A 23,389-nucleotide genomic window follows, 5' to 3' on the forward strand; every position below is an offset into this window, starting at 1 on the left:
TAGTCATCTAGTCTACAGTTGTACTTGAGGCTGTCTGAAGTTTACATGCACTCATCAACATTGAAATTGCAACACCAAGTAGCAAAAGTTGTGAAATTATGGAAATCGCAGGATCAATAGATATCTAAATTCTAAAAAAAAAAAAAAATTGAAACCATATTGAAAACATCTTGATTTATTTAGTGTCGAGTATGAGCACCCCACGCACAGAAATACAGGCATTTTCATGCATGTAAGTGACATCATTTACCTCTTAAGGATTCAGGGCGTACCTGTACGCCCTGCACCCGTTCCCATGCTATAACGCAGGGTCACGCGCTGACCCCGCATCATAGCTGGTCGGTCCCGGCACCTAGCAATGGCCGGAAAGCGTTGCTAATAGCGGACATCACCGATCGCATTGATACCCGGTATTAACCCCCTAGACACGTCGATCAAAGTAGATTGCTGCATCTAAGATGTATAAAAATGCTTCCTGGCAGGTCAGTGAAGCTGATTGGGACCACCGTGGTAAAACTGCGGTGTCACGATCAGGGTCCCTACCTTTCTCCTCGGCGTCCGATTGGTGATCTACAGCTACATGCCTGATATCCAGGCTAAGGGATAGCATTGATCAGTGTATGCAATCAGGGGGCTCTACAAGTGTAAAAAAAAAAAAAAAAGAAAAACAAGTTAATAAATATGATTTAATCCTTTCCCTAATAAAAGTTTGAATCCCCCACCCCTTTTCCCATTAAAAAAAATAAAATAAATGTAAACAAAAATAAACAAACCTAATTGGTATTGCGGTGTGCGCAAATGTCCGAACTATAAAAAAAAAAAAAAAAAAAAAATTGTTAATTAAACTGCACGGTCAATGGTGTACTCGTAAAAAAAATTGCATATTTTTGGTCACTTTGTATACCATAAAAAATGTATGAAAAGTGATCAAAAAGTCCCATCAGAATAAAAATGGTACTGATAAAAACTTCAGATTACAGCACATATAATAAGCCCTGTATGCGGAAAAATTTTAAAGTTATAGGGGTCAGAAGAGGACATTTTTAAACGTACTAATCTAATTTAAGTAAGGTATCATTTTGATCGTATGGACCTACAGAATAAAGATAAGGTGTCATTGTACCGAAAAATACACTGCATAGAAACGGAAGCCACCAAAAGTTACAACGCACAATTGGTGCCGCAAAAAACAAGCCATGCAAGGTCTACAGGTGCAAAATTGAAAAGGTTATAATTTTTAAAAGGTGAGAAGGAAAAAACGAAAGTGCAATAATGGAAGACCTTGAATCCTTAAGGGGTTGATATCTTTCTGAGGAATGTTATTGTACACTGAGTACACTTAGGAATGCAAATCAAGCTCCGCTGCTGGCAGCTCCCTTTTCAATTGACAACCAATGACGTCCCAGATTGACTTGATAGCAGACAAGTCTAGAGACTCTGCAGGCCATGGTAGTGTGTATAGGCCATTGAAGAACAGCTCCTAGGACACTTTGGTAAAATGGTTGTACCACTAATTCCACAACAAAAAAAATATAACAAGCGATTAGTGTACCTGGAATGAAGAATAAATGGATCCAGCAACCGTACGTTATACCACCGGTGTGAAAATCCCTTGTGAAGGCTTTTTATGGCTTGCCCACAGCGTCTCCAGCCCAACATCCAGGTATGATTGTGTCTGAGACAAAAGCAGGACTCATCGCTGAAGAGATAGACATTAATTCCAATCTCCATTGCTGTCTTGCTCTGCACCATGATAGCCTTTGAGAGCAGTGGCATGAGGTCAATGGAAATCATGCAGCTGGATGTCTGTCTTTCATCCCAATGTTATGTAAGTACTTTGATGGTTTGTGTAAACAATGTTCATTGTCCAATTCACCTGAAGTACAGAATGGATCACTATGCACCATTCTTTTAATCTGATGATCCATCATCACCTCTTGCTGCCATTCTAGTCATTCCTTGGTCTCCCAACTACTGGAACAAGCAACATTGAACAGTGCTGACATCTTGACCCATGCATGTAGGAGTAATAAACCAAGGTCTCTCAGTTCAAGAATTCTGTCACTCTGTTTGCTATTAAGTAGCAAAAACTGGCAAACCGTCAAAGAACAGAAGCCATCACGCAATCATACTGTATTGACTTTATTTGATTTTTGAGGTTTCAAGTGGCAAAAAATTTGGCTTTCGATCTGACTTTTATAACATTGAAGCCCCTCACACGGATTGGAGCTATCGGTCATGAACATCTATTTACAAGCCTACCAATTTTTTATATCAACTGGTGCCAGAAAGTTAAATAGATTTGTAAATGACTTCTATTTAAAAATCTTAATCCTTCCAGTACTTATCAGCTGCTGTATGCTCCACAGGAATTTATTTTCTGTCTGACACAGTGCTCTCTGCTGACACTTCTGTCCGTGTCAGGAACTGTCCAGAGCAGGATCGGTTTGCTATGGGGATTTGCTCCTGCTCTGGACAGTTCCTGACATGGACAGAGGTGTCAGCAGACAGACAGAAAAGAAATCCAAAAAGAAAAGAACTTGCTCTGTAGTATACAGCAGCTGATAAGTACTGTAAGGATTAAGATTTTTATATAGAAGTAATTTACAAATCTGTTTAACTTTCTGGCACCTGTTGATTTAAAAAAAAAATAAAAAAAATTCCCCCGGAGTACCCTTTTAAAGGGGTACTCCGGTGCTTACACATCTTATCCCTTATCCAAAGGATAAGGGGATAAGATTCCTGATCGCGGGAGTCCCTCAGCTGGGGATGCCCGTGATCATGCATGCGGCACCCCATTTGTAATCAGTCCCCGAAACGTGTTCACTCCGGGTCTGGTTACGGTCGACCGCAGGGCCGGCGGCGTGTGAAGTCACGCCTCCGCCCCCGTGTGACGTCACGCTCCGCCCCTCAATGCAAGCCTACGGGAGGGGCGTGATAGGTATCACGCCCCCTCCCGTAGGCTTGCATTGAGGGGCGGAGCGTGACGTTACACGGGGGCGTGGGCGTGACGTCACAAGCCGCCGACCCTGCGGTTGACCGTAACCAGACCCGGAGTGAACACGCTTCGGGGACTGATTACAAACGGGGTGCCGCGTGCATGATCACGGGCGTCCCCAGCTGCGGGAATTCCCGCGATCAGGCATCTTATCCCCTATCCTTTGGATAGGGGATAAGATGTGTAAGCACCAGAGTACCCCTTTAAACTGCTGTAGTTACTTGTGCTTTGTACACTGCTAAAATAAATGCAGAGGCTGCTGTGATAACCAGACATTATTAGCACATGTCAGTTCACTCTACAGACATACAAACAGCCTATCCTATCTATCTATCTGTCTATCTATCAATCAATCACACAAAAAGAAAGGAACATCATACATATGAAAGATGCTGTTTTTATCTTGTTTTCTTGATGGATAGCTAGATTTCATATGTGTTACAACATAACCATAATGTGATATCTAATGCTGGCTACAGTAGTTTTCTCTTCCTCCTGACAGTAGTTGTGTGGCACCCCTGACATTTTTCAAGAAAATTAAGTATTTTTGACAGAAAAAGATTGCAGTAACACATGTTTTGCTATACACATGTTTTTTTCCCTTGGTGTGTGTTGGAACTAAACCAAAAAAGAGAGGAAAAAAAGTAAATTGGACATAATGTCACACCAAACTCCAAAAATGGGCTGAACAAAATTGGCACCCTTAACTTAATATTTGGTTGCACACCCTTTGGAAAAAATAACTGAAATCAGTCGTTTCTTATAACCATCAATATGCTTCTTACACCTCTCAGCCACTCTTCCTTTGCAAACTGCTCCAGGTCTCCTATTGGAAGGGCACCTTTCCCAACAGCAATTTTTAGATCACTCTCATGGGATTTAGATCTGGACTCATTGCCAGCCACTTCAGAACCTTCCAGCGCTATGTTGCCATCCATTTCTAGGTGCTTTTTGACGTATGTTTGGGGTCATTGTATTGCTGGAAGACCTGAGATCTCGGACGCAAACCCAGCTTTCTGACACTGGGCTGTACAGTACGACCCAAAATCCATTGGTAATCCTAAGATATTATGATGCCTTGCACACATTCAAGGCACCCAGTGCCAGAGGCAGAAAAACAGCCCCAAAACATCATTGAACCTCCACCTTATTTCACTGTAGGTACTGTGTTCTGTTCTTTGTAGGCCTCCTTCCGTTTTCGGTAAACAGTAGAATGATGTGCTTTACCAGAAAGCTCTATCTTGGTCTCATCTGTCCACAAGACGTTTTCCCAGAAAGATTTTGGCTTACTCAAGTTCATTTTGGCAAAATGTAGTCTTGCATTTTTATGTCTCTGTGTCAGCAGTGGGGTCTTCCTGGGTCTCCTGCCATAGAGTTTCATTTAATTTAAATGTTGACGGATAGTTCGTGCTGACACTGATGCTCCCTGAGCCTGCAGGACAGCTTGAATATCTTTGGAACTTGTTTGTGGCTGCTTATCCATTATCCGGACTATCCTGCGTTGACACCTTTCATCAGTTTTTCCCTTCTGTCGACGCCCTGGAAGATTAGCTACAGTGCCATGGGTTGCAAACTTCATGATAATGTTGCACACTGTGGACAAAGGCAAATTTAGATCTCTGGAGATGGACTTGTAACCTTGAGATTGTTGATATTTTTCCACCATTTTGGTTCTCAAGTCCTCAGACAGTTCACTTCTCCTCTTCTTGTTGTCCATCCTTAGTGTGGCACACACAATGCAAAGACTAAGTGAACTTCTCTCCTTTTTATCTGCTTTCAGGTGTGATTTTTTTTTATTTTTTATTTTTATTGCCCACACCTGTTACTTGCCCCAGGTGAGTTTAAAGGAGCATCACATGCTTGAAACAATCTTATTTTTCCACATTTTTGAAAGGGTGCCAATAATTTTGTCCAGCCCATTTTTGGAGTTTGGTGTGACATTATGTCCAATTTGCTTTTTTCCTCCCTTTTTTGGTTTGGTTCCAATACACACAAAGGGAATAAACATATGTTACTGCAATCCTTTTCTGTAAGAAATACTTCATTTTCTTCATTTTCATTTACAGCCATGACTGTATATCCAAGAAGCCTGCATCTATTCAATTCTGGTGACGCATATTAAATCACAGCAATAAAATATGGCTGGCAGCCTGATGTATATGAATTAATAATGTTCTAATTATTATTAATCGATTTTATTGACATAAAATATTTGCAGAATACCAAAAATAATCACACAATCAAAAATACCATATACAAACATGATTTTTATAATTTAGACAAGAGTAAAATCTATATACAAAACATAAAAATCATGATGGTATTGGCTAGTATAAAATAGAAATAAATGGTCTAAATAGCATGTGTGCTGTGAGTATAGGTTCAGATCTGAAGTAGTCAAAGTACAATAGTCTCAGCGTAAATATTTTTGGTATTGTAGTCAATTTCACATGAAGGTTACATCCCTGCTTTGATAGATTCATAATAGGTTGTTTTATTGAATATTTGAAGTAGTAAATGTTAAATGATCCTTAAATTATAAGATCAACGCATCTTAGAGATTTTATGTATGTAGAATCCATTGTCTTTTAGTCAGTATAGCTACAAGGGTCCTGTGGGTAGTTAAATTACCATTATTTTTCATGATCTTGTTGTATGCAATTTTAATATCTATTACTGTCATAAGTTATTGGCTTTATCATTAAAGGAGTATTCCAGCGCAAGATAACTTATCCCCTATCGAAAGGATAGGGGATAAGTTATAGATCGCGGGGGGGGGGGGGGGGGGGGGGGGGGGTCCGAGTGCTGGGGCCCCCCCGGGATCTCCTGGACAGGGTCGCGGCAGACACTCCCCCTCCATGTATCTATATGGGGTACATGGAGGGTGCGTGTTGGCCGCCGCCTCATGCGGGGAAGGAACGCCCCCTTTCCAGCATACTGCTACGGCCCCGTCCAGGAGATCCCGGGGGGCCCCAGCGCTCGGAACCCCCGCGATCTATAACTTATGCCCTATCCTTTGGATAGGGGAGAAGTTATATTGCTCTACAGATGTCCTTTAATGGAGATTTTAATTACCTTTTGCTAATTAGGTGTATAGTGTAGCCTTGAGGACAGATACATGACTATTTTATAAGGCACTCGTAGTCTAACAGGTCATCAGAACTTTACTATATTGTTTGTTCTTTGTTTTTCAGCCAAAGATGCCTTTGAGAAGAATGTCTCACCTATCATAATAGACAATACCAACTTACAAGGATGGGAAATGAAGCCATATGTTTCCTTGGTCAGAATTATTTATTATTTCTGTATTTATGAAATATGTCTGCATTTTATTATCATATCAGATTAAGCTGGGTTCACACCTGACTTGAGTGGGGTTCATCAGGTGTCCATTATGGCACAGGACAAAATAGTGCAGCATGGTGTGATGATTTCCCTGGTATTTGTGGCACCCAACAGATCCGCCAACAATGCAGATATTTCTATTCTGAATGCTTACATATGGAAATGCTAATATATTCTGTACTAGGGTAGTTTCACTTTACTTTTAGGTTCTCTGGAATCAGTATATTAGTTCACCCTAGTGTCTGATGTTTAACGCAGTAGAACCATGCAGGGTCTAAGTGTTAAAGAAGCATTTCGAGAAGAATATTTTTTTTTGCTTATATAGTTAAACATAGGCTATGAGAAAATTAATGTAGTTTCCCGTATATGCCTTTGGTCTTACCTCTTTGCTGATGTGGCCTGCATGGGATAGGCTCCATATTGGTTTACAAAAGCACAATGATGGAGGTTCTTTGATGCAGCCTACATTTCCCATGAATCCTTTGGCTGGCTAGTTTCATCATTGCAGCTGGTCATCTCATAAAAGCTGCTAGTGCTGGAGATCACCCAGATGAAGTCATTAGACTCATTCGGTTGAACAGAGAAAGGGGACGGAAGATGAGGAGCACCACTCAAAGTCCAGACAGTCAAACCCGGTAGCCACAGTGGCACATATAAAGTACTATGAAGATGATCTCCAAACACCCCTGTCAGCGGTGCTCGCAAGGAAAGTCACTGACATGCAAAATATAAAGAAAGAACAGTAGTGGCAACTCACTGTACTGTGCAGGGTCATTTTAATGGACGATCATAAACAGACAGCTGGAGTAGTCCAGAGGATAGAGCGACACAGTGTTTCACCGGCGGCTTCTTCCGGCTCCATCAAGACTCCATTAGGTTGGTGTCTGTTCACACTATGCAGTTTTTAAAGCTTTTTCTAACTATTAAAGTGTGTGTTTTTTTGAGAATTATTGTCTTGAGAGAAAGTGATTACTATCCCAATTAAGGTGTTTTATGAAGATTTGACATCTAGGCTGTGTTCACAGAATTTTTACTTTTTATTTTTAAAATGAAATTTTTTTTTTACTGCATTTTTAGGCTTTGTTTACACGTTGCAGCTAAATAGTGGTACTACAGATAATGACCACATGCGTTTCTGCCTTGAATGACCAAAATTACTGTAAGGTTATGTTCACATGATGGAATTCCTCATGTAAACACACACACATTCTGCAGCAGCAGAGTCCCATAGATTTTAATAGGATTCTGCTGTGCTGTGAACAAGTTTTTACTATTTTGTGCACATTTGCACTGCTGTAGCAGTGTGGAGGATGGGGGGGCTGTAGCAGTGTGGAGGATGGGGGGGCTGTAGCAGTGTGGAGGATGGGGGGGCTGTAGCAGTGTGAAGGATGGGGTGGGGGGGCTGTAGCAGTGTGAAGGATGGGGGGGGGGCTGTAGCAGTGTGGAGGATGGGGGGCTGTAGCAGTGTGGAGGAAGGGGGGCTGTAGCAGTGTGGAGGATGGGGGGGGGCTGTAGCAGTGTGGAGGATGGGGGGGGGGCTGTAGCGGTGTGGAGGATGGGGGGGGGGCTGTAGCGGTGTGGAGGATGGGGGGGGGGCTGTAGCGGTGTGGAGGATGGGGGGGGCTGTAGCGGTGTGGAGGATGGGGGGGGCTGTAGCGGTGTGGAGGATGGGGGGGGCTGTAGCGGTGTGGAGGATGGGGGGGGCTGTAGCGGTGTGGAGGATGGGGGGGGGCTGTAGCGGTGTGGAGGATGGGGGGGGCTGTAGCGGTGTGGAGGATGGGGGGGGCTGTAGCGGTGTGGAGGATGGGGGGGGCTGTAGCGGTGTGGAGGATGGGGGGGGCTGTAGCGGTGTGGAGGATGGGGGGGGCTGTAGCGGTGTGGAGGATGGGGGGGGCTGTAGCGGTGTGGAGGATGGGGGGGGCTGTAGCGGTGTGGAGGATGGGGGGGCTGTAGCGGTGTGGAGGATGGGGGGGCTGTAGCGGTGCGGAGGATGGGGGGGCTGTAGCGGTGCCGAGGATGGGGGGGGCTGTAGCGGTGCGGAGGATGGGGGGGGCTGTAGCGGTGCGGAGGGGGGGGGGGCTGTAGCGGTGCGGAGGATGGGGGGGGGCTGTAGCGGTGCGGAGGATGGGGGGGGGCTGTAGCGGTGCGGAGGATGGGGGGGGCTGTAGCGGTGTGGAGGATTGGGGGGGGGGGTGCTCCTCACTGCTGCAGCCCCCCCCCATCCTCCACACTGCTACAGCCCCCCATCCTCCACACTGCTACAGCCCCCCATCCTCCCACAGCCCCCCATCCTCCACACTGCAGCCCCCCATAAATAAATAATCCCTACCCTGAAAATAAGCCCTAGTGTGTTTTTTGGGACTAAAATTAATATAAGACCTGGTCTTATTTTCGGAGAAACACAGTACTTCAATCTATATATATATATATATATATATATATATATATATATATGTGTGTGTATATATATATAATCTCCTGACCAGCCATAACATCGAAAGCTCTGACAGATAAAGTTGATGTTATATTTAGTAATAGGCTGACCTGCCGTGTAGCATTAGCATTGCAGAGCATTAAACATTGTTTATGAACCAATAGGGATATATCAGGGAATTCAATGATTAGTTAATTATCTCAATCATCTGCATATAAAGTGATCAAATTCCAACAATACACATGCGGAGCTGCAAGAAACTCTTCCCCTGTTGGTCTCTGGGAAATCCCTGTAGAAGGCAAGCGTTTGTGTCTGCTGCAGGGAAGCTGTAGGCAAATAGAATTCCCGACTTGTCTACTCATTTATTATTATTCCAAAGCTTCTGCTTGTAAATGGAGGTAATATATTAGGGAACTGATATTTCTGAAATCTAGTATTGTATGTTCACCAAAGGAAACTCTACATGAGTCGTAATGTTCTAAAACATTTTGTTATGGTTTTGCCTTCTTCTATCTTTCCTGTGCCTCATTTAAAGTTTTTTTCAGCTTTCCCCTGTTACGTATGACTTTCTCCTTTTCAATATGATCAGTAGCCGTGTTGTGAGATTGGGAAGTGAGGATCATTGCAGTAGAGGGCAGTATACCATTAGCTGTGATTGTATTTGTTATAGCTTTCTGTGCTCTAGACTACTGTTTTAACCTTTTAACACGATTGTAATCATTTTTTATGTTATTTTTATCTTTCAGTATTGACATTAATTGAAAAGTTGTCATATTTTTAGGTAGGGATCAGATTATTTCTATGAATCTGTCTTTCGTCCACTATTTTTAAGTACTGTGCCATTATCTGTAAAATAAATATTATAATAACCACAGAAATATAGATTCAGTCCAACTGAAATCGAAAAATCAATATCACAGTGAAACAATAGGACAATAGAGGGCAAGACCTCTTCAATAATTGCGTTCCTCCTCTCCTCCCCATATACATATACACACACACACACACACAGTTTGGGCAGGTGTGTGTGTTTTCAATGAGGAAAGGGTATAAAGTTGGCAGCATCTTATCTTCCTTGCAAATAAAAGGATAGGTTATTGATTTTCCTCTGATATCACCTGGCAGGGGGAAGGGCGGGTTTGCCTGGATTTGCTCTTGTTACAACAGCTTAAAACATAATGGTTACTGATTTTATTTACAGGTAACCCGTCATATTGAAAATGCGCTCAGATCTGTATGTAGTATGGTATAGGGAAGAAAAAAGCTGAACAAATTGATATATATTTTTGTGAAAAAAGATTCAGTAGAATGTGTAATTTATTCTGCTTATTTTGGGCTGTGGGGGATCCTGATCAGTGACTGAAAGATATCTCTACAGGAAGGCTGTCAATCACTTAGTAGGATTGCCTACTGGTCTCCTAATTTAAAGGGGTACTCTTCTGCCCAATCGTTCAGAACAGTTGGTTCCAAACGTTTGGGTGGGCGGTGGGGGGTCGTGATGCCACAACCACGCCCCTTGTGACATCAGACCACGCCCCCTCAATGCAAGTCTATGGGAGGGGGTGTGGTGTAACCACACCCCCTCCCATAGACTTGCATTGAGGGGGTGTGGTCTGATGTCATGACCCCTGCCGCTACAGACTGATGCAGAGTGCTGCACAGAGATTGTGTGGGGTCCCCAGCTGTGGGATCCCCATGATCAGACATCTTATCCCCTACCCTTTGGATAGGGGATAAAATGTCTAGGGACGGAGTACCCCTTTAAGGATAAGCAAATGAGATTGACAAGTTCTTCTGAATCTTTTTCTTTAACCACTTTACGACCTATGACGTACCGGTATGTCACGGGTCAGGTGAGCCGAATATGTCATGGGCCCGTAACATAACCATCAGATGCCGACTGCTATCAGCAGCTGACATCTGCCGGCAATGACAGACATTGGAACTGGCTTGGACCATCATAGGCGGCCCTAAGCATTTGAGCACAGATAACCTATATAATTGTAATGCAATAGTATGACATTGATCTATTAAAGCCATCTACTGAGTAAGGCCAAAAAATGTGTGAAAAAAAAGTTAAAAAATGTAAAAATAAATAAATAAATCCCCCTCCTATCAAAAATTCAAATCACCCCTTTTTCCCATTTTCAAATAAAACACTGTTGAATAAAAAAAATAAACCTATTTGATATCGCCGTATGCATAATTGTCTGAACTATCAAATTTTGATGTTCCTGCTTTGGCACGGTAAATAGTTTAAATAGTTTTCTATGCCCAACGTTTATGCACTGATTGATGACTTGCACAAGAAGCACAGTTTTGAACAACAGCCACTCCATCCAGGACTAGGCGCAGGCAGCTGCTCTGGATCAATAACAAGTGCACTCCACATTTAACCATGCCTGGCGAATTTAGTAGGTCATGTCTGTGTGACCCCAGGCATTTAAAAATCACACCTAAACATTAGCCAGCATTTGTCAAATGGCACAAGCATCATGATAAATGCCTACCAGCTGTGTCTGGCGCACTAGTAACTAGTAATAGAAAATGTGTTCTATTCTCTATTGGGTAGGTTGCACACTCTGTTCTCTTTTTTTAATATAGGGCAGAGTAGGAGGAGCCTTAACTTAATTTCCTATACATTTATATTACAATATAGAGAAAATATGAGAGGTCAAGCTTTCTATGTGTTATTTGAAGGAAATTGATAGCTATTAAAGTCCTGTGATCACAGCAGCATCAGCACTTAGGCAAACTGTCTTGTGCAGTGAAGGCACCCAGCACAACCTACTAAACTTTGATGAAAAAGGCTTACCTGTGGTTCTGAGAACCTTATGACGTTTTCCTTCCTCATTGGTCCTGTACTTTGAGGAACCATCTTATTAGAAGGGAATCGAAGTATCTACAGTGATCCCTCAACTTACAATGGCCTCAACATACAATATTTCCAACATACAATGGTCTTTTCTGGACCATTGTCACTTGAAACCAGACTCCACATACAATGCTACAGACAATCCAGACCTGCGAAACATGTCACTGGCTGGAAGAACCGACCAATCGGAATGGGCATTTCAATGGTAAAACCACTGTATTCCGAAAGTGCATGCACTGACTGGCTGTCTGGTAGTGCCCCCTACAGTACAGGGAAGTACTACATTTTATGTACTACTCTTTACCTGTACCAGGGATAGCTGCTCTAGGTGGGGGCAGCTCCATTTTACTTTTCCTGGGACACTGTGTGTACATAGACAGTGATTACAGCTCCCAGCAGATCTTTCTTACTTTTATATGTAAGGATTTGCTTTATCTATATTAGTTATCTACTTATTTTTCTTTAATCCTCACTTTTTCCTATTTTTGGATGACATTTTGGGAGCTTCAGAACCAATTACCAGGTTTCCATAGAGTTATGGTCTCAACATACAATGGTTTCTACATACAATGTCCTGGAGCCAATTAATATTGTAACTTGAGGGACCACTGTAGTGGTTTGGTGGTTGTTAGCTCCAGTATAACCTGCTTATGTTATAGCATAATGTTTGAATACCCAGAATATAGTTATTAGATAAGATGGTCATTATTTTATGCTTTAACCTCCAACTTTGCCTCTAGTTATCTATCTTAATGTAGGCTCCGTTTTTTGCTGTGTCTAATACCTGACTGGTTTATAAGCCCCCTCTACTCCCAGAGGGGGGTATGTTCACAGCATAAAATTTAAAGAAAATCTCTGTCTAAATTCAAGTTGGAAGTTGAAGGATTCTAATGCAGCTTTTCAAAGACTCATTGACTTCAATGGGAACACCATATAAAAAATACATTTTTATTGTGTTATGTGTTTCATGCTGATTTTTTATTCAGAATCAGTGACCTAATCCACATGAAGTTTTTCGTGAAAAAACCCTCAATGTGAACACAGGTGTAGGATTTTCTGCTAGGGGTATAGCGATATGAAGGGTTGTTATATATTAATATTTTAGGTGTTTGATATTTAAATATTTTGTCTTGTTTGTAGGAATATATCATGTAGTGAAATGTAAAAATGATGCATATAATGACAATGTTCTTTCTTTATTACTAGGCTATGAAACATAAATATAAGGTAACATTTCGAGAACCTGATACTTGGTGGAAATATAAACCAAAAGAGCTTGAAAGGTAATATACCAATTGTATGTTTTTTGTGGTCACCCTTTGTTCCTGACACTATTAGGTAATATATGATCATGCGCAATGACCCGTCTGCCATCAACCTGGCAACCAGAAACTGGCACATTTTCTTTATTTTTTTTTAAAGCTGGAACTTAAACATGTTTCTAGGAAATATGAAGGAGGGTAAAAATACCTCTGTAGTTTTTGTAAACTCTTTTAACTTTGTGTTCAAGTTTTTTTGCTATCTTTTGGTAAAAGTTTGCTCACAGAGAGCTGTAATATGTCCATTTTATGTGCCAATATTTTGGCTGGAGGGTTTTGGGGAAGATTTATCAAAACCTGTCCAGAGGAAAAGTTGCCCATAGCAACCAATCCGCTCACTTCTTTAAATTTTAACAAGGCCTCTACAAAATGAAAGAAGCAATCTAATTGGTTGCTATGGGCAACTGGGCAACGTTTCCTTTGCACAGGTTTTGATAAATCTTCCCCTCAGACTTCCTGGAGCTCTGATCACCTATCTAAGATTGGTTCAGTAACATCGGGTTTGCAGCAATAATACCAGTGGGAAAATGTGCACCTATTGCAGTATTTGAGCGCGCTTATTAGTCTATAAATATATTACTTTCTTTGATCTACAATGTGAACCCCAAATATGTAAAATGTCACTTTTGGAATGGTGTCAGTGTGATTGTTTTATTTATTTGTATTTTTATTTATTTTTTATTTACCTCCAGGCGTAACCGTCATGGTGTAAAAAAAGAAAAGATTATAAAAATGTTAGAATATTTTGAGCGTGTGACTGTGAATTCTATATTAAACCTCTCTCACCCAAAATCATCAAAAAATGCTGATAATTCTCAAAGAAAAACGGACGAAGGAATAAGGTGAGTCTACATCTTGTTTATGTTTGAAAAAAATGTCTCTGCCATTACTAAATAAAATATAAATCCTACAACGATTCCACCCAAACCATATGCTACCCAAAGCAAACAATAATTCCTACAATAATCGCGGTATATTTCAATTTATCAAAATATACGTAATCTTTATAAAGTACACCTAAACAACAAAATGACATAAAAACACTTAAATGGTGTGCACAGGAGATGACAAATAAATCCCACCCAGTAAAAAGAGATGATGCTGGTGTAAAGCAAAAAAGTTCTTTGCTCCTAAAAATAATATTGGGGGCAGGGGTTAAATATTCCTCATTGTACAAGAGATGTTCAGCGTAAAAAGCGCCTGTGCAAAAAGACTGTCAGAGAAAGAGCAAAGTAACAAAACATAACAACCATACCACACCAGGGATGTGGAATTCCTATCGCCCGACGCCCGGGACTAGCAGTTTTGGGCGCTGGACAGGTGAATTTGTCCGGCCCTTAGCCCGGCTTCGGGCAAGCAGGGCCGGACCTGACAAGTGCGGCGACGATCTGCAGTCTGTATGGAGCGGGCTCCCGACTCCTGCCCGCTCCATACTCTGCACCCTGTGTCCTCCGAAGCAGAGCAGGGGAGATGAGAAGCTGTGTATTTGTCTTCTCTCCCCTGCTCTGCAGACGTGTGGGGGGAGATGAGGGGGCGTGGCTTATTTCTCCCCGTGCAGACCTGCGTCCTCTGTCTTCGCTCCCCGCACGTCTGCACGGGGAGATGCTTGCGGCGCTCACAGGGGAGTATGGAGCGGGCTCGGGATTCCTACCCGCTCCATACTCTGCAGCCCTCGGCTGTTCTTAGTAGCCAGGGGCCGCCGCTAATAGCCAGCATGCGGCGATCGCCGCGGCTGGCTATTAACCCTTTAGATCGCCGCTGTCAAAGCTGACAGCGGCGTCTAAAGGGAGATGTGAATGCTCCCTGGTGGGCTAGTGGGGTGGATCGCCCCCCCCCCCCCCCGCAGCGCGATCGCAGGGGGGCGATCCACTATGGAGGTAGCCGGAGGGCTTACCTCTGTTCCCTGCTGTCCCACTCTGTCATTGATAGATCCTGGCTGGACCAGGCTCTATCAATGGATCACAGAGCACACAGATTAATAGAGTTCAATAGAACTCTATTCATCTGTCTTATGAGGAATCTAATGATTCCTTCTATAAGTGTAATAAAGTGTTAAAAAAAAAAAAAAAAAGTTTTAATAAAAGTTTGAAAGACACACATTAACCCAGTGGAATTCAAACTGTGCCCCTCCAGTTGTTACAAAACTACAATTCCCAGCATGCCAGGACAGCCGTTGGCTGTCCGGGCATGCTGGGAGTTGTAGTTTTGCAACATCTGGAGGGCCATAGTTTGAAGACCGCTGCATTAACCCCTTCCATGTTAAAAGTTCAAATCACCCCCTTTTCCTATATAAAAACATGCAAACATAATAAAAATAAACATATTTGGTATCGCTTTGTGCGTAATTGTACAACCTATTAAAATATAACATTATGTATCCCGTACGGTAAATGTAAAAAAAATACCAAACCACAGATTTGCAATTTTTATAATATCCCAGAAAAAAAAACGTTAAAAAGCGATTAAAAATTCAGATCAATACCAAAATGGTACCGATACAAAAAAACAGATTATGGCGCAAAAAATGAGCCCTCATACAGCCTGGTATGCGGAAAAAAAATAAAGCTACAGGGGTTAAAAATGGGCAATTAAAAAAATTAGAAAAAGTTCAGAATTAGTAAAACATGACGTAAACGATACAAATCTGGTATTGCTGTAACCAGGCGCCTAAAGTATAAAACTAACATGTTACCTCAACCACAAGGTAAATGGCGCAGAAAAGAAAACCACCAAATCTGCAAAATTATCTTTTTACTATTTCAATTTCACTTCCCTTAATATATATATATATATATATTATTATTTTTTTTTTGGTTCAGAGAATATGTTATTGAAAAATTAAAAGGTATCCTTATAGTAGGTAGTTAGGGCTATTGTAGGGCGAGGAGGAAAAAATCAGAGCGTAAAAGCGAAAATTGGCCCGGACAAGTGGATCATCATGAGGGACAAGTAGATTTTGCTCCATTTTAGTCCCGTGGACAAGTAGTTTTTTATAAAATTTCCACACCTCTGCACACTATTGTACAATCATCCTAAGACTTCTAGTCATAAGTAATTGCATATTCCCCTTGCCAAAAATAACATTTTAATACCGCTACCGAGCAATTGCTCATGAGTTTAAAAGCCAAACCCAGCGCCAAATATGCCAGAACGCATGTGAATCTCAGGAATATAGGGGCTGTTTATTACTGGGTGGGATTTGTCATCTCTTGTGTACACCATCTAAAGTTTTTTGCTGTTTGTGTATTTAACCCCTTAAAGGGGTACTTCGGTACCACAGTTTTATGGTTATCTAGCGTGTTTGTAGCGAGTTTAGCACTTTTGTAATTCACATGTTATACATCTCTCCACAGCATATATGATTTTTACTGTCCTCTTTTCTGTGATGGAAGTTCAGTAGTTTTTCTGGTTGCTTTTGACTGTTGACCACACCTGCGGCCATGTTTGTTCACTGTTGTGGACAAGACGTCAGTGCTGCAGGCATTGCTGTTTTGTCTTCTGCAATGGTTTTGCCCCTTTTCCACACCCCTGTAATGAATATTCATTGAATTGTTGGGGAGAATGGATGTCTCCTCCCGCTGTCAGCCTGCCCTGCGCCCGGCTCACAATGTACGTAACCCCTTCCCCGCCATGAGGACCGTGCGCCCGCGGGGGGAATCAGGCGTATCGGCTATCATGATTCCCCCCACTGGCGCACTGTCAACTTCTCACCCGCAGTCCCCACATCAGGAAATGAATGGTCAGCCACAGCGCGCTGTCCCCACATTAGGGAACTAATGATATGTGACCCGCGGGCGCCGCTCTCTTCCCGGCTCCTTACATGACAGTGCGCTCAGCCTATAACCGGCGGAGGCGGGACATCGCTGCGGCCGGTGATAGGCTGACGGCTGTGTGACTTTCCCGTGACCGTGAGACCGTTACCGTAGCAACGGGGGAATGCTGGAAGGTGAGTCATAGTTTATTTTGTTTATTTTTGCAGCCAGGCACAGAAATATGGAAAATTGAGCAGTACAGATGTCTTCTAACCCTTGCGGGGACATCGCTTTTGGGGGGTGAGAGGGTGGTGGAAGGGCAGGAAGCAGAGCAGCGCCCGTGGGTCATATATGCTTAGTTCCCTAATGTGGGGACAGCGCTGTGGCTGACAATTCATTGGGGTGGGGGGTTGGCGAGGGGGGAGAGCAGCGCCCGCGGATCACATAAGATCCGTTCCTCTACTGACAATTCATTCCCTGATGTGGGGGCTGTGGGGTGACACTGTTTTTTTTTTTTTAACAGTGGGCCGTAAAAATGAAAAATTAGATTTTTTAGCCTAAAATGCTGGTTACTTAATTATTATTATATGGAAATACATCCACATATGGGGTCACATGCTGTACAGGCACACAACAAGGCTCAGGAGTCATAGGGGTCTGTTTGATTTTGAGGCCTATGACATCAGTAGCTGACAGTTACGTACAGAGGAATATAAAAGAAAGGAACACCCACATGTGACACCTTTACAGAAAGTACACCCCCTAAGGAAGGTGTATATGAGTGAAGTGGACATTTGGAACAGACAGGTGTTCCCTAAATTTATGAAGTATAGTTTTTGAAAAAGGAAAATTGCAATTTTCCTGCTGTTAGGCCAATTATGTTACCAGAATGATGACCCAGAGCATAGCCCAAAGTAAAAATGGTGGCCACCCCAAACCCTATGCTCTGCTTCAGCATTCCATAAACTGTTGCCTGCAAATGCACACATTGCTCAGATGGGGAGAGAACACTGCGCGTTTGAGGCAACAGGCAAACCCCCGATGCCAGTGACTCTGTAACCGATGACCCATTTTTGGAAAAAAAAATCATGAGGTGTTATCAGGGGTATTATGTGAAGGGTTTTTAGGGGGGGAGTGTTGGGTTTAACATTTGGAAGTCTGTACTGTAGACAGGTACATTGAGTTAAAATAATGGAAAATTTAAAATGGGGGGAATAGGAGTATAAATTTAGTACTCCATAAAAGTGCAGGGACCTCACATGGAAAGTGTTGGCCTGGGACTTCCAGACACCTACAGGGTACCAGGGGTACTCTGGCCCGCTCTTTCCCGGTCGCCAAAGATCAGGGCCTTGGGGACTTCGTCCTGGAACTGAAGGAATTTCCCTGTGTTGCCAACGTACTGGGACAGTACAAAAGAGTTGTACTTTACAACCTGGACCATGTAGACCGCAACTTTTTGTGTACCATACCCAGGTTTTCCGCATGGCTTGATCAGAGAGATCAACTCCCCATATACTGATTGTAGTCCATGATACAATCAGGCTTGAGGACCAGTGTCATGGTAACTTGCACAAGGACAGGGGTGCTGCCGTTACCATGAATTGTGGTCAGCATAATGACATCCCTCTTGTCCTTATACCTGACCAGCCACAGCTTTTCACTGGGAAGGGCCCTGCTCTCACCCCTGGGTATAGGTGTCTGGAGGGGATAGGTCAGGTGGCCTTTTTGATTCTTGCCTACCGTCCCACAGGCAACTGGGGATCTGACGGCGAGGGATGTGAAAAGAGGGATACTGGTATAAAAGGTAACCATGTAAAGGTGGTAACCTTTATCCAGCAGAGTGTGCACACGGTCCCACCCAAGTTTCCCACTAACACCCAGAGTGGGGGGGGGGCATTCTTGGGGGTTCAATTCGGGAATCCTGTCCCTCGTACACTTTATACCTGCAAGTGTACTCTGAGGTACTCTCACAAAGTTTATAGAGTTACACGTCATACCTCGCCCGCTTAGTGGGAATATATTGGCGGAAGAGGAGTCTCCCCTTAAAGCTTACGAGATACTCATCAACAGAGACCTCCCTTCCAGGGACATAGGCATCCCAAAATTTGGCCCCAAAGTGATTGATGACCGGCCCATTTTTGTACTGGTGGTCATAAGCAGGCTCTCTTTTTTTTTTGGGGGGGGGGGGGGGGGGGGTCTTTGGTAGAGTGAGGTCTGGTAGTGGATGTCCCTATTCCAGTATTGCCTGACGCTGGTTTTTTTGACTAGGCCCATGTGCAGCGCAAGACCCCAATGCATCCTCATTTTGGCTTCACTGATGGGGGTACATCCATTGGGCCTAGCCAAGAAGGAGCCTGGGTGTACAGGTTTGTCTGCTCAACCATCAGATTTACAAAGTAGTCACTGAAAAAATAACTAGAAAAGTTAATTTCAGTGAATCCGACAATGTCAATCTCCAACAAACTCTGGAATCATGGGCTCTGGGACAGGTGTACTTGACTGAGGGGGGGGGGGGGGGGGGTCGGACTACTATAAATATATATATATATATATATATATATATATATATATATATACACACTAAATAAAAATGTAAAAAACGTTTTGAAGAAAATTTTTTGTGTGACTTCTACTGCAAAAAGCCCTGCGCCAAAAAAGTTACTGATTAGCGCTCGGTGGCGGCAGGGGGCACAGAAGTCAGTGGGGGTCCGGCCACTCAGCCCATAACAGTGGCGTGTGGCATGAACACAGCCCCACAAAATATAAACCTTGGGGGAAAAAAAGCATGTGTCTAAAAAGTATTGCGTTCAGGGCAGGCCGCTTACAGGGTAACAGTCTGTCCACACAGCACTGGACTGCTGTTGGTGGCATGGACCGCTAAGCCCCAAAAAAGGTGCTAAAAAAACAAAAACCTCTTATCCCCAAAAAAGCGATTGCACCCCCCAAAAAAAGCTGATCAGTGTTACTGCACTGATAAGCAGTAGGGTCGGCGAGAAGAGGGCCCAGGCCACAAAGTTAGTGAAAGTAAAAAATCTGCGCCCCAAAAAAGACTGAGGGCAGACTGCAGCACCTTCCACTGTGTGACCCGGGCCCCACATGGGTGCCGCGATCTGTCCTCAGTCTTTTTGGGGTGCAGATTTTTTTTCCGCAAACTTTGTGGCCTGGACCCTCAGACACCTACTGTGGGGGAAACGCTGCAAAAAAAAAAAAAAAATCCCTACCTAACCTAAAATCAGCTAAAGTGCCGGATGCCACAGGACTGCTGAGGATGACACTGGATTCTTTAACACACAGGATTGGAGATGGCTGCACGGGGCATCCATTCTGCTCGCCAGCACACGTAGTGTGGGGTGGGCAGAGCAGGGCAACGTGCAGTTAACCCTCCCCTCTCTGCTCCTGACTGCCGTGATTGGTCCGGTCGTTGCGACAGCCAATCATGGCTGTCCTGGGGGTGGCATCACTGCCACCTCCCAGCTTTGTATGTAGGGTGATTGGTGGTGTGTCATACACCACTGATCACCCTCCGTTTCCGGGTCATTGGATCACTGGAGACAAGAATGACCCGGAAATGCTGCAATCGCCGACATGGGGGACAGGTCTCAGGATCTCCCTTGGCGATGACACAGAATGCCTGCTGAACAATTTTAGCAGGCATCCCGTTCTGATCAAAGCCTGGCCAGCAGCGGTGACTGGAAAACCGCAGGGTATACAGGTACGCCCTGCATTCTTAAGTACCAGGATGCAAGGACGTACCTATACGCCCTGCGTCCTGAATGGGTTAATAAAGATTATTTATTTTGATAAATTGAAGTCTATCATGATTATTGTAAAAGTTATACAAAACCAAATAAAGTATAGCATTAAAGGGGTACTCTAAGATGTCTGATGTCTGATTGCGGGGGTCCCCCAGCAATCTCCCTGCAGCACCCGGCGTTCGTTTAGAGCATCAGGTGCAGCGCCTTAGGCTTGTGACGTCACCCCCTCAATGCAAGTCTGTGAGAGGGGGCGTGAGGGCCAGGACCCCCTGCGATCAGACATCTTATCCCCTATCCTTTGGATAGGGGATAAGATGTCTAGGGGCAGAGTACTCCTTTAAGGCATCTTTTACAAAATACAGACCAATATACATATAAGTGTATCAGTAATTGTAAGCCAAAACCCGGGGTGGGTCCAAAACATGGGTGAGATGCATATCTTTCCATTATATATTCTCTGTTCACATTTAATTCCTTGTTTTTTTCTAATGAAAAATAAAAAATAATTTCTGGATGAAAGTGGCCTTTTTTTCTAGCAAAACAAATGCTGACTAACTCAAAAAATGCTAATCCCCAACCCAGTCATCAAGGCCCATCAACAGTCCAGGATTTTAAGTTTTCTCTGTTGTATCCCATGAAGTAACTGAAAAAGATAATGCAAAATGTTGGTGGGCCTTGAGCACTGGGTTTGAGGACTTCTCTATAGACAGACTCTTTTGTAGGTGATTTCCTTCCTGGGTAATTGGTGGGTATTTTCAAAGTGCAACCATCCTTTATTAATTCCTACAGACAGTGATCTTGTGTTATTTGTCTTTTTATTTTATTGAAATTTTTACAAATGTTTAATTTTCTTTGTTGTTGGTTTTGTAGGGACATTAATACCTTGCCACAGTCTTTGAAGGAAGAAGAAGCTGTTCTTTCTGTTACACTTGAATCCGAAAGCATGGTAGATATAGGAAGTGCAGCTCCAGCCATACAGAAGAGCTTAGAAGTATCTAAAGTAGATGAAGAATTCTTTCCTGATGTTGCAAAATCGGAGCTAGAAAATCTAATGGCTACTGAGGGTGACGGCTCTGTGGATGTAATTCAGCCTATACAAAATATTAATACTGATAATAAGGTGCAAAGTAATGAAGACTGTTCCTCTGATGATTCTTCTGGAGATAAGCAGGGTCTAGATATAGAGAGTGGGTCATCCCTGCGGAACGAAAGGCCAGAATTCCTAAGCTTTGTAGGAGACTGGCCAGTGGAGAAAACCATGAGTCAGAGGTCCCCGCGAAGTAGAAAACCCAGAAAGAAACATGAGAAAAGCAATACTTCTGTTCCAAAAAAGGATGAAAATGAAAAAGCCACAGACCCGGTTAAAGAACAAATAGATCAGGCTACTGAACATGAACAAATAGATCAGGCCACTGAACATGAACAAATAGATAATAAATCTAGAGAACAAGATCAGCTGAAAAAATCTACTTCTGGGATCATGGAACATCATATTGACTCCTCGACTGTGGACTGTGATAATGAAGAACATTTATTGGAAAATGTCTGCACCTCATTAATACTAAATGATAAGGAAGATTGTGCCAGAGAAGAAGGCAGATCTGAGGACATATTTGTTGATAACATTTCTGATCTTAAAGAGCAGGTAGCTGAAAGTACGGACGGTGGGGTTGTTCAGTGTGTAACTAGTGTTAGTAAAGATGTTAAAGTAAAGCCAAGGCATCCCAGACGTAACTGTAGACAATGTAAATTGGCACTAAACTTCCCAAACAATTGCACCATCTCATCCAATGATGAGGAATCTAGTGTTGACCTGGGTAAATTTTCACAAACTGAGCCTCAAGATTTTGCATTGGCATGGAGAGTAGAGAGAAGAAATGCAGACGTTTTAGATTCTGCAAAAATTATGATCGGAAAAAGTAGCAGGTTTACATCGAAGTCTTTAGATTCTCAGGAGAATATTCCATACAGAGTGATGCAACATAAAAGTACCTTTGTGGAGGAGGATGATATCATCAGCTTAGAAGATCAGGATAGTTTGGATATTCTTTGCAAACTCTTTAGATCCCTTTCATTTGACATACTAGAAGATTTGTTTGAAAGGTGCAATAAAGATCTAATATGGACAACAAACTTGCTTCTTGATTCTGGAGAAAAAATGTATAAGGATGAGGAATGTGAAGACTTAGTATCATGTTCCCATTCGGATATTGATAGTCTTCAGGATAACAGTCCTGTAATAATTGAGGAAAATGCTGATGCAATGGAAGAAGAAAAATCTGAAAACGTGGAATCTGATTTTGCCAACCTCAGCTTAAATGCTTCAGAATATTCTCCATTTGTAAACAATTTGCCTCTTGTTGTTGCAGAAGAGTTAAAAAAGGGCAATGTCTTGTCTTCTAATGAAATAAATCTCAGTCATCGGTCTAGAATTTCTTCAGAAGTGAAAGAAATTTTTCCAAGCCATGAAGCCATAACCGATGCCATTGCTTCTGATTTCATATGGTCTTCGGATGTAGAGACAGAACTTACTAATACACAGGATTTATCCTTCAATAACTTACAAAGCAGTAACCCATTCAAAACCATTGATAAAGGAAGTAAAGGAGACTTGAATTTTAGTCATGTAGATTTGTTTGAAAAATTAGATAATCCTTGTCCTGAAATATTAGTGATTGAGAATAATGAAGAGCAAGGCTTCATAGAAAACACAGCGGTTGCTGAAGAGGAAAAGAAAATACAAAATAAAAACAACTCCAAGTCACAATCTAAGGAATCCATGAAGTTTGATTATTTGGAGTTGACTTTGCCTCCAGAATTTGCCTTTCAGCTCACCGAGTTGTTTGGCCCAGTTGGGGTTGATCCAGGTAATTATTACAGAGGTGTTAAACATAGTTGGTGAGATTTATCA

At 42.7% G+C, this 23,389-nt stretch overlaps 1 protein-coding gene across 2 annotated transcripts in view; it reads left to right on the forward strand.

The window, feature by feature from the left end:
• The window catches only part of N4BP2 (NEDD4 binding protein 2), a 68,069-nt gene that overhangs the window by 21,183 nt on the left and 23,497 nt on the right, over nt 1–23,389 (forward strand). For both annotated transcript variants that reach the window (XM_056557060.1, XM_056557069.1), the window contains exons 5-8: nt 6,193–6,281; nt 12,859–12,935; nt 13,664–13,813; nt 21,349–23,345. In XM_056557060.1, coding sequence (XP_056413035.1) covers nt 6,193–6,281; nt 12,859–12,935; nt 13,664–13,813; nt 21,349–23,345 — 2,313 coding nt within the window. The remainder of the gene's footprint in view (nt 1–6,192; nt 6,282–12,858; nt 12,936–13,663; nt 13,814–21,348; nt 23,346–23,389) is intronic.

Source organism: Hyla sarda, chromosome 1, assembly GCF_029499605.1.
Source record: "Hyla sarda isolate aHylSar1 chromosome 1, aHylSar1.hap1, whole genome shotgun sequence".
In the NCBI taxonomy this organism is placed as follows: domain Eukaryota; kingdom Metazoa; phylum Chordata; class Amphibia; order Anura; family Hylidae; genus Hyla; species Hyla sarda.